Genomic DNA, 19436 nt, shown 5'->3' with positions numbered 1-19436 from the left:
GGCTACACAGAGAAACCCTGTCTCAAAAAGAGCAAAACAAAACAAACAAACAAAAACGAAGTAGGCAATGAAGAGTGATAGCTAAGGCTGGCCCTTTATTCATGCACAACAGTGTACCTGAACACACACACACACTGTTCCATAAGAACACTTTCGTATAAGTGCATACGGCATTTCAAGCATATTCTCCCTATACGCTGGTTCCCTCCCTTCACTATCACCCCTCCCTCACCCCAAGCCCTGCCCCCACCCCCCTGATGGCCTTGCTACTCTCGTGTCACCTGTACAGACAGGATTCTATGCACCTATAAAGTCAAGGTCTCACAAGTGAGAGACAGAATGCAGTATTGAGATCGATTAATTTCCTTACTGTGATCAGTTTGTCACATTCATCCAGTATGATACTAGATGAAACTATAGTCAGGAAGACACGGGTGTCCGCTTTCCCCACACTTGTTCAGCACAGTGCTTAGAGTTTCAGTGAGCACATGAGCTTATGGCAGGGGGAATACATGGGATACAAATAGGAAGGGAAGGGGTCAGGACATCCTTATTAGCAGATGACATGGATGAGCCCCTAACACTCCACTGGAAAACTCTCCAAGTTGAAAACCACTTGCAGCAAAACGGCAGGATACAGAATGAACACACAGAAATCAGTAACCTTCCTGTGTACCAGTAACATGCAGAGAGAGAAACCATGAAAGCAAACTGGGCATGGTGGTACGTTCCTAGGATCCCAGCCCTGAAGGTGGAGGCCAGCCTTGGCAGCATTAGTATTGCAAGGCTGGGGCTCTATGAATCCCTCTCATATGAATCCATCTCAAGTGAGGGATGGGAGCCCAGGAAGGCAGTCATTTCACAGGCACTGCAGGAGGCCTTCCCTCAGAGTCGGTCCATGCCGTTCCATGTGTGGTTCACTTGCCTCCCTTTTGGCAGAAAGGACAGTGTGGTAATGGTGCTTTCTGCTGAAGCCCTCAAATCGCAGACTGGGAGGATTCTTGCCTTGGCCTTGGGGCAGCCCACCGCTGGGCCAGCTGGTCTGCAATGAGCAGAGCCTGCAGTGTATGTGTAGTGAAGATAATCCCAGATGTTCGTCTGTCGCCCTGTGGGCACTAGGAGACCTCTTCTACATTCTGATCTCATCAGCCGCTGGCTGCTGGCTACCCGGAAGTGAGGTGTTCCGACTGACCTCAGTGCAGAGGTTGCTTACATCGACATTGCAGCAGTGTTGTTCTCAGCACAGCCAGGGCGCTTGTTCAGAGGGTCCCTGATGGTGAAACCGGGGTCCCTTTTGGAAGAGGTGGTGGCAATACCTGAGAGTGCCTGTGTCTGTGGGCCACCATGGGAAATGTTGCAGTTCTGAGATGAGCTTGCTGTTCGTGAGTGACGGTGCCAGTGGACACCCCAGTCCTTAACCTGGCAGAGAGCCTAACAGGGGTTAGCCAGCAGTGTCCTTGTTCCCCTGAAGCTCTTCCTTCTGCCTGTTTTCCTGGTTTGCAGCACAGGGGATTAAACCTGGTGTGTTGGGCAAATGCTCTTGATCTAAAGCCACAACCCAGGAGAGTCGGGATACATTCCTGCTGTTTTTAAAAATAAGTTGAACATGGCCGGGTGGCATATGCCTTTAATCCCAGCACCCTACTTGGGAGGCAGAAGCAGAATCTCTGAGTTCAAGGCCAGCCTGGTCTATACAGTGAGGTATGTGATAGCCAGGGTTATACAGAGAAACTGTCTCAAAAAAAATAAAATAAAAAAAGAAGGTGAACTGTCTTTGTAACATATCTTCTGGCCGTACTTTGGCTCCCAGAGTCCCTGGGACCTGTTAAACACTGGATTGTCCACACTCGACTTCACGGGCCTGGACCTCGCCTCCCAGCCTGGAGAACCCCCATTCCAGGCAGGTCCACTGTGACCTAAGGCTGTTTCTTTAAGCTTCAACTTTGACATAGCCTCCTAACAGTAATGTGGTCGAATGAGTGGTCCATTCCTGTGACCTCACTGTAAAAGACACTCTGGCCAAAAGCAAGTAGGAGAGAAAGGGGTTCGTTGCCTTACACTTCCAGGTTAGGTCCATCCCCGAGGCAAGCCAGGACAGGAACTCAAGGCAGAAGCCATGGGTGGCGGCGTTGCCTGCTGGTTCATGCTCAGCTAGCTTTCCTATGGAGCATGGTGCCACCCGCAGGTCCTGCTGCATCAATTATCAAGACAATCCCCCAAGCAGGCCCACAGGCCATTCCGATCTAGACAGTCCCTCCCTTGAGGCTCCTTTAATAGGAATGAAGACTCAAGACCATATCTAAGTGACTCCAGACCCCATATCGGCCGTGGAGAGGAGAAGCTACATCTCCCTGAGCTTCAGATTCCCTAGCTGTGATGCAGGAGCGAAGGAGGGCTGAGGCAGGGAAGCGTGCTCAGGGTCTAAGGGGTGTGCGTTCTCTCTGCAGAGCACTTGGCAGATGCTGGCACTGGGCTGATGTGAGCCAAGTGCCCATAGTGCACTGGAGAAAGAAGAAACAGTGTGACAAAAAGTATTTGGAAGGAAAAAGACTTGGAGGGGGGGTGGTTCTCCAGGCAGGGACCCCAAACACTTAACGGAGTTTCCATCTCCACATCACCAGTGATTGTGGGGCTCACCTCAGATACCCACAACAGAAACCAAACCCACATTCTTTTCTCCCACTTGCAAATGGGGGGTGGGGAGCAGGGAGCAGTGCTGGTTAGAATCTCTTCATGATGACCAGAGAGCAGGAAGGGCCCAAGACAGTTGCCTGTGGCAAGGGGTTCCCTTATGCTGGGCTGAGGAAAGAGGCAAAGGCTGTGGAGTGTGATTCTGTGTGCCTATGTTGTATGTGTATAGATGTATGCATGCATTGTGTACATATGCGTGTATGTGTGTGTGCGCGTAAGTACATATACTGTATGTGTGCATGTGTATGCACACGTGCGCAGTCATAGGCCCTTGGTATGAACCCTTGAGTTTAATCTCAGCCTAGCCTCAGGACCAGGCTACCAGGCCTGGCTCATGTGGATATGCTCTTTCCTATCCTAGGAGCAGCTGGCCGATCTCAAGGAAGACCTGGACAGGGATGACTGTAAGCAGGAGGCCGAGGTGGTCATCTACGAGACCAACTGCCACTGGGCAGACTGCACCAAGGAATATGACACACAGGAGCAGCTGGTGCATGTAAGCCTCTGTCGCCAGCCCCCACCTGGGAATGCAGAGCCCCAACCACAATGGGCCTAGAGCCTTCCAAGGCCTGTGTTTCAAAGGGGCTGAAGGGGGAGCCCCACCCCTAGAAAATGGGAGGTATGGTGACCAGGCGCCTTGGAGGCCCCTCACCCTACCCCAAACATATATGTAGTATACGTGAAGATCCAAGAAAATACAGAAGTGTGAGAATAAGGGGAAGGAATAATGAAGAACACACACACACACACACACACACACACACACACACCACAGGAGGTGCACAGCAAAACTGAGTGCTCTGAACTGCCATCCACGTGCACATGAAGTTCATTCTAGAACTTGAATCTATATTTCCAACCTCTTTGCAGCAAGCGAAGGCAGAGGTAGCAATCAGAACTGTGCGTTGCAGGTTTAAGCACTCACGTTGGAGAAACGGGCACAATGCTTGGGCTAGGAGTAGACTCGAGCAAAAATACAGAGGTGACAATGTAAAAAGATGTGCTCCATGGTTGGGAGACCGCTCAGTGGACAAAGTGCTTGGAAGACCTGGCTCCAGCTCCTAAGAACCCTTTACAAAGGGGCTGAGGGTGGTGTCAGATGCCTTTAATCCTAGTACTGGTGAGGCGGCCAAGAAAGACGCATGTCAACACCCTAGCCGGCCTGATGAGTTCCAGACCAGTGAGAGTCTCTGCCCCAGTACCCAGTGGACAGGATCCCCTAGTTAGATTCCTGCCGCGACCTGAGGAGGACTGCTTGAGGGATATTTCTGTGGCCCTAGGGGATCACACCTACCTGGCCCTGGAAAGAGAAGGCTGCTCTACAAAGAGGACCTGCCTTTGCCTAGCACTGCCTCTCTGCTCTCTGGGAAGATGGATGGCAAGCCAGACTCCCCGTCCATTATTAACAATTTGTCGCTAAGTAAACCAATAAGAAAAAAAATGAAAGGCGTAGTCAGGAAGCATTTTTCTCATTTGAAAGGCTTTGTGAATGGAAAGGGAGGCTGATAGGAGAAGATTTTTCTGGACGTTCAAAGAGCTGCTTGCTGTCTTACAGGCTCCCAAGGTGGTGGTATCTGTGCTGACAGCTGGGATGCTGCACAGGGCATCGGGCCAGTGGCCTTTCCTCTTCTAGGGCATGGTGCTGCCAGAACCTATTACTCAGCTCCTGGATAGCAGTGTAGATGGCAAATGTATTTGTCTGGGAGAGACTACAGCTCACGGGTTCACTTTTTCCCGGAGCATCTTGTAAAAATACAGAGGCAAAAGTCAGGCTGTGGCTTTGCTGTGACCTTGGCTGACCCGCCTCACTCATTAGGGCTGTTTAGCCCCAGGGTCAGTCCGGCACTGTGCCTAGAGCCCAAAGCTGAGAGTCAGGATCTAGCTCTAGCCTCCCTCAAAAAAACGGAGCTGAGGAAGCTCTATTTTCTGCTGATAGGATACCTCCTTTATACATCTCACAAGCCAGAGGATCAGTATGTCTGCTTCACTGCACACTTAGCCGGCACCTGATGCTTGTACATCAGGAGCAACCCCATAGTCACCATGTCCACACAGGTCAGGCCCTGAGCTTCAACTGGATGTGTAGGCTCCTTTAATCATCAGTAAACTTAGAGGAGGAGCCAGAGAGATAGCTCAGTTGGGACAAGTGCCTGTCATTCAAGCCTAAAGACCCGAGTTCGGATCCCCGACAGGCACATAAAAAGCCGAGTGCAGTGGTGCATGTCTATAATCCCAGCACTGCGGAGGCGCACACAAAGGCTCCCTGAAGCCCACTTGGCTATTTGATCTTGCTGAATTAGTAAACCCAGGAGAACCGAGAGACCCTGTCTCAAAGAATCTAGGTGGAAAGTGATAGGGTGACACCCTGTGTTGACCTCTGGCCTCTATGCACACCTGTAGACACAAGCACATATACATACAAACATGTACACACTCGTATATCACACAGAAGTATTTGGGAGGGGTTGGATCCAGGGTCTCATGAGTGATAGACAAGCATTCTACCATTGAGCTATACACCCCCCCCCCAATGCCCTGTTGGCCCTGTCCCAGGGGCAGGAGCCGTGTCATTACACCCCCACCAAGGCCATGAGGGACCCAGCAGCTGTCCTCAGCCCCACCCACATATGTGCTGTGTACACATAGAAGAATGCATGCGTACTCAAGCTTGCGCCTGGGTGCACACATAACCCCCATCCCCCCCCACACACACAGATACACAGCCACTGCAATGCTCCTCACCAAGGCGGGTGCTACGTGGGTCCCAGGGTAGCGGCTTTGATGTAGGCTGGTGGTCCCCTGAGGGCAGGAGGTGGTCTGTGTGAGGAGGGGCTCTGCACACGGGATGGACCCAGCTGGAGAGAGTGAGCCGCGCTCACCTTCCCACCCTGCCTTGTCTTCCCTCCCTCCAGCATATCAACAATGAGCACATCCATGGAGAGAAGAAGGAGTTCGTGTGCCGCTGGCAGGCCTGCACGAGAGAGCAGAAACCCTTCAAGGCCCAGTACATGCTGGTCGTTCACATGCGCAGACACACGGGTGAGAAGCCACACAAGTGCACGGTGAGCCTCCTCCCCCTGCAGAGACGCTTGGACACTGCTGGGCCCTATGTCCCTTGACCCCTTTCTCTTCGTTATGGTCTTGGTTAGTGCTGTCTAATGACCAATGATAATGAACTGGCTATTTGAACACTTGAAAACATCTTAATTACATTTATTTATATAGCAGAGGAGGAGAAGGGGGAGAAATAAAGTCAGAGAAGAGCTTGTCAGAACCTTTTCTCCTGTCATGTGTGTCCCAGAGACACATCCAGGCATCAGGGTTTGCAGCAAGACCCTTTATCCACAGAGCTGTCCCCCCAGCCCCTATTTGTACAACTTCTTTGGGAATCAATACTTGTCATTTTGTTGCTTGGTTATAAGAATTATTTTTGTTCCAGATCATTATCAATCATACAGTTTTTGCAAATATTTTTTTCAATTCTGTGTGTTGTCTTCACTTTCTTGATTTCCTTTGAAGCACAAAAGCTTAATTTAGCGAAATCCAATTTTTAGCTGCCAAATCTAAGAAATGATTGCCTAACCCATGGTCACAGTGGCTTAGCCCACTCTCCTGCTCTGGTTCTTATGAGAGTTTGGCAGGAGTAGAGATAAGCATAGCTCAGCCGGTAAGAGTGCCGGCCTGGCATGTGTGAGCCCTGACTTCCATCCCCAGGCCACATACACTGAGGTGGTAGTGCGTGCTTATAACCCAAGCGCTTGGGATGTGGAGACAGGAAGGTCAGACATTCAAGGCCATCCTTAGCCACACTGAGTTTCAGCCTGGGCTCTATGAGATCCTGTCTCAAAAATAAAAACAAAACAGGAACTGGAGAGATGGCTCAGCATTTCAGAGCATTCGCTGTTCCTCCCAAGGATCCAGGTTCAATTCCTGGCATCGACATGTTGGCTTCCAACCATCTGGAACTTCAGGTTCAGACAACCTCTTTTGACTCTTTGGACACCAAGCACACATGTAATGTGCAGACATACATACAAACAAAGAACCTGTACACATAGAATTAAAAAAAGGTCTTTCAAAACAAAAGACAGTTAATAATAAGATAATAAGACCTGGAGACTATGGAACTGGGCGTAGTGGCGCATGCCTTTAATCCCAGCACTTGGGAGGCAGGGGCAGGCGGATTTCTGAGTTCGAGGCCAGCCTGGTCTACAAAGTGAGTTCCAGGACAGCCAGGGCTATACAGAGAAACCCTGTCTCGAAAAACCAAAATTAAAAAAAAAAAGACCTAGACTATGGAGAAATGCAAACTTTCATATGCTTCGGACGGGTATATAAAATAGTGAAGAACTGGATATCTTATAAATGTGTGCTTTTGTTTATATAAATATCACAAATACACACATACATGCATGCTCCTGTATTTCACAGTAAAGCTCTCCCACCAAGGACTTTGATGCATCTGAGTTACTTTTACACTGCAGCCCTTTCAGTATTTTCTAGAAGAGAGAGTAACTGTCATTACTAAAACACATGCTTTGGGGTGCACAAGTGGGAATGTGTGCCACGGGGGGTGGGGAGGCAGGGAAGGAGATGCAGGGGAGCCCCTGGGTCTAGCTGACTGACGTGCATCTGGAGTGTCCTATCTGACCAGTCCACCTCTTTCCAGTTCGAAGGCTGCTCCAAGGCCTACTCTCGCCTGGAGAACCTGAAGACACACCTGCGTTCGCACACAGGGGAGAAGCCATATGTGTGTGAACATGAAGGCTGTAACAAGGCCTTCTCCAATGCCTCGGACCGCGCCAAGCACCAGAACCGCACTCACTCCAATGAGGTACGCATGGCTGCGATATGCAGAAATATATACAGAAGCCCTGGCATGTGTAAATGCATCACCCTTGACTAGTGGATAACCGTGTTCTAGTTTCATTTCTATTGCTGTGGTAAAAAAACCTGACAAAAAGCAACTTGGAGAGAAAGGAATTCACTTCAACTTAGAATTCCAGGTTACGGTCTTGTGGGGAAGTCAGGTCAGGAACTTCAGTTAATCATATTCTTCAAGAGCAAAATGAATGCATGCATGCTTACTTGCTTGATTTCTTGTACTAGGTTCCATTTCTCTTTTCATACAGTTCACAACCTCCTGCTTAGGGAATGGTCTGCCCACAGTGGGCTGGGTCTTCCAATATCAATCAGCTTAATTAAGACAATACCCAATAAACTTGTCCACAAGCCAGACCAAAACAATCTCCCACTGAGACTCTCTGCCCACATAATTCTAATAAGGTAAAGCTTACCATCACAAACCATATGCAGGTACCCCTCCCCCACCAGCCACACTCCTTACGCAAGTTCTGCATGCCAGCGGGTCTCCCTCTATGTACCACACACAGCCTCTCCCCCTTGTATCAGGTGCTCCATAAAGTTCCTTTAGCACACTGAGACTCTCTGTACCTCAGTTCCCTTGTGTCTGTAACCATTACAGATGCCACCACGAGATCTGCAGGAACTGAGATAAAAACAGAATGGCCTTAATGCTGGATGTATAACCATTACAGATGCCACCACGAGGTCTGCAGGAACTGAGATAAAAACAGAATGGCCTTAATGCTGGATGTAGTGGTGCTTTCTTCTAATCCCAGTGCTGGGGAGCTGGAGACAGACAGATCCCTGGGGTTTGCTGGTCAACCAGTCTAGCTTAGCATGATCCAGGACAATGGGAGCCCCTTCTCAAAAGTCAAGGTGCATGATGCCAAAGAGAGCTCTGGCCTCAGGGTTCTGAGCATGTCCTAAGAGATACCCTGTCCACAGGTCAGTCCAAAACAGTCTCTCACTGAGACTCTCTGCCCACATGACTCTAAACAGCTAACCTGCACAAACCACATGCCAGGCGCCCCTCCCCCGCCTGCTTCTCTAGCCACTGAAGGGATTCTGCTGCAGATAAGGAAACCAACACTCAGAGGGGACACAACCTTCGGTGGTGTCACAGGCCTACTGGCAGGCCTGCTGGCCACTCTGAAGCTATGAGACCATCCTGGGCCATTACTTTACCCACAAGTAGGTGTGCCCCTACAGAACAGCTGCCCTAGTGTTACAGGTGCATGGCATATGTGGCAGGCAACTCCTGCTGCGGAGGCCAGTGCTGCCTGGGCTCCACTAGGCCATCGACTGTCTGCCCGGAGCAAGTGGAGCCCCTAGACAGGGCCAAGAGAGAGGGAACACAACAGGACTCCCTAGTCCCTGCTCAGTTATGCAATCTCTGTATTCAGGCAGACCAAAGATAGAACAGTGTGTGTGTGTGTGTGTGTGTGTGTGTGTGTGTGTGTGTGTGTGTGTGTGTGCGTGTGAATATTTTGGATCGTGCATGTGCCTAGCCAGAAGAGGCAGGTCAGATCCCTTGGAACTAAAGTTACAGACAGCTTCGAGACACCATATAGAAACTTGGAGTTGAACCCAGGTCCTCTGCAAGAATTAGTGCTCTAAACCACTGACCAATCTCTCCAGCCCTGGGAGAAGGAATATTTCTAACAGCTTAGATGCACTTTGTTCCAAAAGAGACCTTGCTTCAGTGCATGTTAGAAGTGAGAGGCATTCCCAAAGGACTCTGGGTGCCTTGGGGTCTCTTCAGACTGAAGCCATCCTTGGGGGGGGGGTGGCTCCTGCAGATAGGTATGTGTGCACTTATGCAGGTAGATGATGTGGGGACATGTGTGTATCTATATGCAGATATATAGATGTGGGAGTAAGGTATGTTACATATGCTTGGATTAAAAGATTGGCGTGTACGTGTGTGTGTGTGTGTGTGTGTGTGTGTGTGTGTGTGTGTGTGTACATGGTACATATGTCAGTGCAGATGAAAGGTGTTCATGTGTATAACTACTTGACGCTCGCGTAGATATAGGAGCATGCATACATGTATGGAGGTATTTACATGTGTGTTGTGCATTTGCATGTGTGTGGTGGGGTGCATATATGTAGTGTATATGGGGCCGAGTGTGGGTTTGTAGGTATATCCATGTTTGTGTGGATATGAATGAGGGTGGTTTGTATGTATATGTGCATATGTGTATGTATGTTATATATGTGTGAAGATATGTGCAGGGTTAGGGACATTAGGTGGTGGTTTGTGTCTGTAGATTTGAGTGTGTGCAAGACTAGGACAGAAACAAGATATTCGGATGCTCAGGTGTGCCTCAAGTGACCAGGTGACTAAAAGTTTTCTTGGTCCTATCTGCTAAGGACTAAGAACTGCTAAGAACTATCTGCTGAGGTCTAATGAGACTGACATCCCTGTCTTAGTTCCCGGGAGCACGTGAGTCTTTCCCATGCTCCTTCTGATCTATGTCACCAGCCTCTTTAGGCAGTTCTTTTGACACTGTAATCCCCCCTGCAAAGGGTAGTATACAAGGCAGATGGAAGGCCAGGCCCTTACGGACTTGACCTGGTGCACTCAACCCACAGGCTGTGAATGTGTTAGAGCACTTGCCCCTGCTCCAGGGAAGCCAGGGAACATGGAATGGTTTCAGAACAGCTATAGCACCCATTCAGAGTTTGTCCTTGGGTCCCCGTCCATAACACAGGCCTGGCTCTCTTCCTAGAAACCCTACATCTGCAAGATCCCAGGCTGCACCAAGAGGTACACAGACCCCAGCTCACTGCGCAAGCATGTGAAGACCGTCCATGGGCCAGACGCCCATGTCACCAAGAAACAGCGTAATGATGTGCACGTCCGTGCTCCACTGCTCAAGGAGAATGGGGACAATGAGGCCAGCGCTGAGCCAGGTGGCCGGGGACCTGAGGAGAGTGTGGAGGCCAGTAGCACCAGCCACACTGTGGAGGACTGCCTACATATCAAAGCCATCAAGACAGAGAGCTCCGGGGTAAGACAGAGCTGGGTGCCCAGCTGGCAGAGCTCAGTTCTACACGAGGCCCAGAAGCCCAACCTCCTCTTGAGGGTCCTGCTAGAGCATCCCCTTCTCAGAACAAAACGATGCCCATCTCACTGCAGCTCAGCTCTCCTCATTTATCACCTTGCACCCCCTCATGAATCCTGTCTTGTTTCCTTCACCTTCTCTGACCCAGCTCCTGCTGGGCAACTGAGGCTGAGGCTGAGACTGAGAGACGCCCTTCCTCCAGGCCAGTCTGCACAGGATGCAATTGCCTCTTCTCCAGTACCCGGGTGCCACTGTGGGTCCCCAGCCCTCTGTCCCTGTCTGTGTCCTCCCCACTCTACCCTGTGCTCCTTCTGTTCTAACCACCTGTTCTTTGTCTCCACCTCTTTTTCCCAACTGTACCTCCCCTAAGGATAGACGCTACTGAGGTGAGCAGAGGAACGGGGTGGGGGTGGGAGCGTCCAGGGAGAGAGGGTGGGCTGGGTGCTGTCTAGTGCTCCTGGCTGGGCAGAGGTTGAACTGGCTTTTGGAGAGACAAGTATCGGGTGGCGCTGTGGGAATAGGTGGAGGTAGACGGCAAGAGTGAGGCTGGCAGGTACGGGGAAGAAGGGAGGGTAGGGGTGAGGTGTGGAGATCAAGGGAGAGCAGGGGTGTGTCTGCACTAGATGGAGCAAAGACTTGTGAAGGGCACCATGGTGAAGACTGGAGTTTCCTGCTTGTTGGGACTGTCTCTGCTAATCTCAGAGTGTAGCGCTACTGCATCTTCCCAAGGAAGAAGGAAATCATCTGACCCAGAGATGAGCCTCAAACTACTGCATACAGAATTTGCTTCCCAGCCCAGACCTCAGGCAGCACCGGGTGTTGTAGAGTTCTGTGGTGTTCCTTGTCTGTCTGCCTGCCCCAGCCCAGCCCAGAGGGAGAGCCAAATAGTCTAGTTTCACTTCTGTTGCTATGGTAAAGACCCTGAGAAAAAGCAGGGCAGGGCAAGCATGAGGTGAGGATTTGAGTTACAGTTCACATTCCTACCCACCGTTTCAGGGGAAATCAAGGCAGGAACTCAAGCAGCTAGGCACATCACATCCACAGTCCCTAGCAAAGAGAATAGATGTGTCATTGTCGGCTGCTTCGCTCAGCTTCACTCTTAGACTGTCCAGAACACACACAGCCCCTGCCACCCACATTCTGCGTAGGTCTTCCCAGAGAGAGAGAGAGACAGAGACAGAGACAGAGACAGACAGAGAGAGAGAGAGACAGAGACAGACACACAGAGAGAGACAGAGACAGACAGAGAGACAGAGNAGAGAGAGAGAGAGAGAGAGAGAGAGAGAGAGAGAGAGAGAGAGAGAGAGAGATATTGATTCACACAGATTCCTTATTAAGGATCTCTTCCCAGGTGAATCTAGCTTGTGTCAGGTTGATAGGTAAAGCTAGCTAACATGCCAGTTTGGAGTGGCCATGCAAGCAATGGCCACACCCCAGAGTTCCCTGCTCCCCCTACTCTTTGTCTTCGTGAGCACCTGCCTGTACCCTGTGCAGTAGAAGGCAGCTGGCCAACACGTCACCAGAGCTCTGTTATCCCTCACTTCACTGAGGGCATGCCAGCCATGCTGGGTTCAATACCTTCTCTCTGGATGAACTTAGCCACCTTCTACCTGCAATACGACAAATCCTTGCACGTGCTGCTCTATGGAAGGCAGTCTTGGTCAGACTCATAGTTGGGGAAAAGGGACATGGTTAGACGTAATGGCCTTACACAGGCAGGCACACAAGGGACGGGTTGCAAGTGCCTCTCTAAAGCAGTTCCCTGCTTCCTCATGCCCCTGTCTAAGCACGCAGAGCATGGTAGGAGTGTGGAAATGTTTACAGGACCGGGCGACTTCTCACGCCCTCTGACCCTGTGTCTTCTACCTTGTCCCTACAGCTGTGTCAGTCCAGCCCCGGAGCCCAGTCATCCTGTAGCAGCGAGCCCTCTCCCCTGGGCAGTGCCCCCAACAATGACAGTGGCATGGAGATGCCCGGGACAGGGCCCGGGAGTCTGGGAGACCTGACAGCACTGGATGACACGTCTCCAGGAGCTGACACCTCAGCCCTGGCTGCACCCTCCACTGGTGGCCTGCAGCTGCGCAAACACATGACCACCATGCATCGCTTTGAGCAGCTGAAGAGAGAGAAGCTCAAGTCACTAAAGGATTCCTGCTCATGGGCCGGCCCAGCTCCACACACCCGCAACACCAAGCTGCCTCCCCTTCCAGCCAATGGTGAGTGAGGTGGTACAGACCCAGTGGGAGAGAGCCTGGGACTGTTTCCTCCCGGCTCCACACACAGTCTGACTGGCTGCCCACAACGAGGCGGATCAGATGCTTCCAAGTTCTTGGTGTCTTATTCAATCAAAGAACTGAAGAAGCCCACAAAAATAGCAAAGCAGAGAAAAGTTTTATTCAGAATCGAACAAAGCATGAGCACATGCCGGTTTACAAGCTTACGATTCCTGGGTGTTTCCCCGGGCTTCCTCTAGGAAATCTAGGAAGAGGAAGAGCTGGTTGCTAAGGGCAAGGTGTGAATGATGCTTTGTGTTTGATTGACAGCCTTAGGTTATTAGGTTACATAAGCCTTACTTCTTTGGACATGCCCTAATTTTAACCATATGCACACCTCCTCATACACAAGTATAACATGATAAATGGGGGGGGGGGGGAAATTCTCCCTAAAAGTTCATTCAAAGGATATAGTTTATGTTACTGCATGAGTACCCCAAACAAGTTCAAGCTGGATCAACCTGGTTCATTGATTGTAGGTTGTATGTCTGGCCTCTAAAGGTACCTAAGGGTTGGTAGGGAGGGAGAGAGATCAAAGTGACCGGGTTCTTTTGTTTGGAGAGGGGTATGGAAGAAGCTCAGTGGAGGGCAAGCTGCAAGTGTAGAGACACTCTCCTGGCAAAGGAGCGTGTGTGCTGTGATCCAAGTGATGCCCGACTACTAAGCCATCCATACACTTGCCTGCTTCAGCCCTACCTTGTGCAGCATGAAAAGGAAACAGGCTCAGAGAGGTGAAGGTACCTTAATCAAACCCAGCAGCAAGGGTGACTTAGCTCAGGTCTGTGCAGCTCCAGTGTGCATGCTGTTCTTCATGCTGCGTGCTGCTGTCAGCCCCTAAACATAGGCTGTGGCTCCTTCCTTATCTAGCCATTCAGCATTTAAGGCATCAAGGCAAAGGCTTACAGAAAGAAGGGCAGTATGCTTGCTGTCCCAAAAGACTCAGGGTCAGAGTCACATGCAGAGCAAGCCACAGAACACCAAAGCATCACAGAGCTGGGTTACTGATGTACTGAGGAGGTACCTTCCATGGGGAACGGGCAGGGGGCTTCTCAGAGGAGGTAGCCTTGTGTCCAGCAGGTTCTTTTATCTCCAAGAGCATCTCTGGAGTGCTGTTGGGCACATAGACACCAGGCTGACCCCCTATGGTGGTGTACATTGGCACACCACGAGCCCCATTGTTAGAAGGATTCCTGCCACGAGTCTGTGAACATTGCACGTCTGGGATCTCTTGGATTGCAGACAGCTGCCTGCACTCAGGTCATGACTGTTCATCGGGAATGTGACCACCCGTCTCAGCCCTGAAGTGCTATGAGAGGCCTCGATTGGCCTCTGCAATCTTGGGCTCACTTCTCCTCTGCCTACTCTAAGATCAGTCTATACAGTATAGAGAGACCCTGCCTCAAAACAAACCAAATGCTAGATGCATAGCTCAGTTGGTGGAGTGTTAACCTCATACACACATGGCCCTAAGTTCAATTCTCAGTACCAACTCAACAGCGAGTGGTGGTGCACTCCCGTAACTCCAGCACTCAAAAGGTAGAAGCAGGAGGATCAGAGGTTCAAGGTCATCTTTGGTTACAGGCCAACCCGGGATATCTAAGGCCTTGAGTCTTCAAGCCAGGGCCCTCCTGAGCCCTGCTGTCAGTAATCCCATAGGTACAGATGAATTTTATATATAGCTAAAGAAACTGGGGTGGTTTCTCTGTGCTGCTCTGGCTGTCCTGGAACTCATTTTGTAGACTAGGCTGGGCTCAGAGATCTGCCTGCCTCTGCCTCCCAAGTGCTGGGATTATGTGTGCCACCTCACCTGGTTTCCATCTTCCTTTCTTAAACCCAGAACTCTTCTACTATAGAGTGCCTGCTGTGTACCTGGCCTTGTGATAGGGCTCCAGGATCAGTCTGGTCAAGGAGGGTGATAGAGGAACTGGTTACTAGTTCTACTACCTCTACTAGACAAGATGTAGATGATCCTATAGTTTTGGGGAACAGCTCAGGGAGTCTGAGTTCTGTGGAGCACAGCCCTTGGCTTCCTGTGACCTTCTGTTTTTCCCTAGGATCTGTCCTGGAAAACTTCAACAATACTGGGGGCGGTGGACCAGCGGGACTGCTGCCCAGCCAGCGGCTACCAGAGCTGACCGAAGTGACGATGCTGAGCCAGCTGCAGGAACGAAGGGACAGCTCCACTAGCACCATGAGCTCGGCCTACACTGTGAGCCGCCGCTCCTCTGGCATCTCCCCATACTTCTCCAGCCGTCGCTCCAGCGAGGCTTCGCCTCTCGGTGGCCTACGCCCACACAACGCCAGCTCAGCGGACTCCTATGACCCCATCTCCACAGATGCCTCTCGGCGCTCCAGTGAGGCCAGCCAGTGCAGCGGCGGTGGCCCAGGGCTGCTCAACCTCACACCTGCACAGCAGTACAACCTGCGTGCCAAGTACGCAGCGGCTACAGGTGGACCACCACCCACGCCACTGCCGGGCCTCGATCGCGTAAGCCTTCGTACCCGCCTAGCGTTACTGGATGCTCCTGAGCGTGCACTGCCTGGCGCCTGCCCACATCCACTGGGGCCACGGCGTGGCAGCGATGGGCCTACCTATAGCCACGGTCATGGTCATGGCCATGGCTACGTAGGTGCGGCTCCTGCCTTCCCCCACGAGGGGCCAAACAGCAGCACACGGCGGGCCAGCGACCCTGTGCGGCGCCCTGACCCCCTTATTCTGCCTCGAGTGCAACGTTTCCATAGTACCCACAACATGAATCCAGGTTCACTGCCACCCTGCGCTGATCGGCGTGGCCTGCACGTACAGAGCCACCCCAGCATAGACAGCAACCTGACCCGCAACGCCTACTCTCCCAGACCCCCTAGCATCAATGAGAACGTGGTGATGGAGGCCGTGGCTGCTGGGGTAGACGGTCCAGGGCTAGAGTGCGACCTGGGGCTGGTGGAGGATGACCTGGTGCTCCCGGATGATGTGGTCCAGTATATCAAGGCTCACACCGGTGGTACCTTGGATGACGGCACTCGGCAGGGGTATCCCACAGAAGGTACTGGCTTCCCCGAGAACTCTAAACTGCCCAGTCCGGTGCTACAAGGCCACCGCAGGCTAGCAGCTGCCGACTCCAACATGGGCCCTTCTGCTCCTGGACTTGGGGGCTGCCAGCTGAGCTACAGCCCCTCCTCCAACCTCAACAAGAGCAACATGCCTGTGCAGTGGAATGAGGTGAGTTCTGGCACCGTGGATGCCCTACCTACCCAGGTGAAGCCTCCTTTCCCTCACAGCAACCTGGCTGTGGTTCAACAGAAGCCGGCCTTTGGCCAGTATCCAGGATATAATCCACAATCTGTGCAGAGCAGCTCCGGAGGTCTAGACAGCACCCAACCGCACCTACAGCTTCGAGGAGCCCCCTCTGCATCAAGAGGGAGCTACACACAACAGCCTCGGCAGCCAGCTGCAGGCAGTCAGTGCCTGGGTATGAGTGCGGCCATGAGCCCGCAGGCCAGCTACAGCCAGGCCCACCCCCAGCTGAGTCCAAACGTTGTCAGCGCATCTCTGAACCAGTTTTCTCCCTCCTGCAGCAATATGGCAGCCAAGCCCAGCCACCTGGGACTCCCTCAGCAAATGGAAGTTGTCCCCAATGCCACCATCATGAGTGGCCATCAGCGGGAGCTTGGGGTTCCCAATTCATCCCTGGCTGCAGTGTCACAACCTCACCCAGTCCTGAGCTATCCCCAGCAGGACAGCTACCAACAGGGCTCCAACCTTCTGTCATCCCATCAGCCTAGCTTCATGGAGTCCCAGCAGAACACGGGCTTTGGTCTCATGCAGCCTCGGCCACCCCCGGAACCCAACACGGCTAGCCGTCACCGTGGAGTACGTTCTGGGCAACAGCAGTTGTATGCCAGGACTGCTGGCCAAGCCATGGTCACATCAGCTAACCAAGAGACAGCAGAAGCTATGCCCAAGGGACCAGCAGGGACTGTGGTAACCCTAGCTCCTCAGCCACCTCAGGACACAGGGCGGGCACAAGATCAGAACACGCTATACTACTATGGCCAGATCCACATGTATGAACAGAATGGAGGCTGCCCAGCCATGCAGCCCCAGCCGCCACAACCACAAGCTTGCTCAGACAATATCCAAACTGAGCCTCTGCCTTCACCGGGAGTCAATCAGGTGTCCAGCACTGTGGACTCCCAGCTCCTGGAGCCCCCCCAGATTGACTTTGATGCCATCTTGGACGATGGTGATCACTCAAGTTTGTTTTCTGGTGCACTGAGCCCAACCCTCCTCCACAATCTCTCCCAGAATTCCTCACGCCTCACCACACCCCGGAATTCCTTGACACTGCCCTCCATCCCTGCGGGCATCAGCAACATGGCCGTGGGGGACATGAGTTCCATGCTCACCAGCCTGGCTGAAGAGAACAAGTTTTTAAATATGATGACCTAGAAGCCCCGGCTCCTGGCACAGGAGACTGAGCAACATTCGCTCCTTGGAATATGAGGGTCTAGTCTGATTTCATTGTCCCAAAGTGTTAACTAGATCTGAGAGGGGCTGGGCAATGGCCAGCTCCAAATGACAGCTCTGGGCCATGCCCATGGGTCTTCTTGCAGATATTTTAAGAAAAGATTAAGGGGCATCCTCTCTGCTGTTTGGCCTATTTTTGGAGGGGAGAGGACACCCAAAGTCTTATCAAAAAAAACAAAAAACAAAAAAACTCGTTTACATGATGCTTGCCAGCCTTTGGTGTTTATGCGATTCCTAGGTTCTGCCCCCTTTGCTTCTCTCGTTCAGCTAATGAGAGAGAACTTTGGCCAAGGGCTTTCCAAGTACATGCCCAAAGAGGGGAGGGGATCCACTCTGGGTTTGAATCTGAGACCATGCTGGATACCCTGCACTCCAAGAAGACGAGTTTGCCATTCTGCCACCTGCGAGGAAAAGGGATTATTGCTTCCCCTGGATTCTTCCATGAAGCTCGCCAAGGTTGCTCACCACGGAGGAGAAAGGTGCATCCCCTGGGATATTATAGAGTCTCCTCAGTTACTTGCTAGCATCTCCATTTCCTTAGGTAGAGTGGGACTGGCAGATTTCCTGAGTGGAAAAGAATTAATAAAACATGTATTTTACAATGCGGGGGGGGGGCTCTCCTGGCCTGTTTACAGTGTTCTGAGGTGTACAGTGAAGCCCTTCCTGGGAAGAAAACTTGCGTCTACATACCTTGGGTTGCTGTGGACTGGAAATGGAGAGGGCCTCTTCGAGGTGGAAGAAGCCTGCCTTCCCCAGGAAAAGGAAGTCACATGTTTACCCACTCCTATTTCTCTAGTGCACTATCTGACCACTCTCCCATGGGAGAGCCCAGGGCTCCTCCACACCATGCTGGTGGCCAGCAGACAACCCTGAGCGACCACCTGGAGCCTCCATACTTTCTGGCCCCCTGACCTCTACCCTCCTCTCCAGGTTATTGGGCATGGACCAGTGATGACATGCACGGTGTTTGTGGTTGAGCAGAAGGTTGGAGAGATTGATTCTTGGACTTTGAGGAACTCTTAACTGAATGTGCTTGTCCAGTATGGCCTGGCCCCAGATAAGAAATGGCTTGTGGAAACTGACTCCAAAAAGAGTCAGTCAGAGCACACTGCAGGGTGAACCTATGCCTCCACCACCACAGACATGTGCACACCCCAAACCTGTCCCTTTGAGTTAACGGAAACTTTTGCCAACCAAACCTCACCAATCAGAGCTTCCTTCTGGCCATGACCTGGGTTGTGGTGAGGAACTTCTTAACAGAGTCTGGACCCTCTGTGTCCCAGGGCAGCAAACTTCTCTGTTTACAATCCAGAGACAGGACCAACTCCAAATGACAGCTCTGGGTCGTGCCCCTGGGTCTCTGGCTCTTGTGGTGTGAGCTCATTGCCTGACATAGACCCTAGCTTTCCATTCTGTCTGTATCTATTTTGTGTAGACATCGTCTTGCCTGAATAGACTGTGGGTGAATCCCAATTTGGTCCAGCCAAATTTATATTGCCAAACATTTTTAGCTTTTTCTACATGCTATAAATTGAGATGACATGCTCAACTTGTAAATAAGTCTTTTTTGTACATTAAAAGTAATTTTTTCATAATTTATCTTGTCGATCTGCTTTTCCCTTGACAGTAGTTAATGAGAATCCAGGCAGTAAATTTAGTGCATCTGAACAAAAATTAGGCTGTATTTTTTTCATAACAGTGTCAAAACTGACTACCCTACCTTAACCCAGACGGGCTTAATTCAAAATCATTTACTGGCTGTTTGCTTTCTGTCACTTTGGGGCGGGGGCAGACAGTTTGCCAAGACTGGGATACAAGTGAGCTTAGCACATCTGAGACATGTGGCTGAAGTCTGCCAGATCTCAATACAGACCCAGGTACAGTCTCTGGTTTCTGTGGTGATATCCATTTGGAGTTGGGAGTGTTTTGGTTGCTTCCTCATGCTGTGCTCAAACAGCAGACAAAAGCAACTTAAGGGGGGAGGGTTTATTTTGGGTCAAAGTTCAAGGA

The 19436-nt window shown here is 51.4% G+C and overlaps 1 protein-coding gene across 1 annotated transcript in view; it reads left to right on the top strand.

The window, feature by feature from the left end:
• Positions 1–19021, top strand: part of Gli2 (GLI family zinc finger 2) — a 223421-nt gene extending 204400 nt beyond the window's left edge. Inside the window, exons 9-14 of the mRNA XM_021197700.1 lie at positions 3053–3187; positions 5604–5753; positions 7361–7525; positions 10290–10571; positions 12505–12841; positions 14953–19021. Of these exons, the coding sequence (XP_021053359.1) occupies positions 3053–3187; positions 5604–5753; positions 7361–7525; positions 10290–10571; positions 12505–12841; positions 14953–17348 (3465 nt within the window). The 3' untranslated portion in view covers positions 17349–19021. The remainder of the gene's footprint in view (positions 1–3052; positions 3188–5603; positions 5754–7360; positions 7526–10289; positions 10572–12504; positions 12842–14952) is intronic.
• The last annotated feature ends 415 nt before the right edge of the window (positions 19022–19436 follow it).

Source organism: Mus pahari, chromosome 5 (genome assembly GCF_900095145.1).
Source record: "Mus pahari chromosome 5, PAHARI_EIJ_v1.1, whole genome shotgun sequence".
NCBI classification, from domain to species: Eukaryota; Metazoa; Chordata; class Mammalia; order Rodentia; family Muridae; genus Mus; species Mus pahari.
The sequence above is the reverse complement of the archived record's forward strand: the minus strand, read 5'-3'. Positions and strand labels throughout refer to the sequence as shown.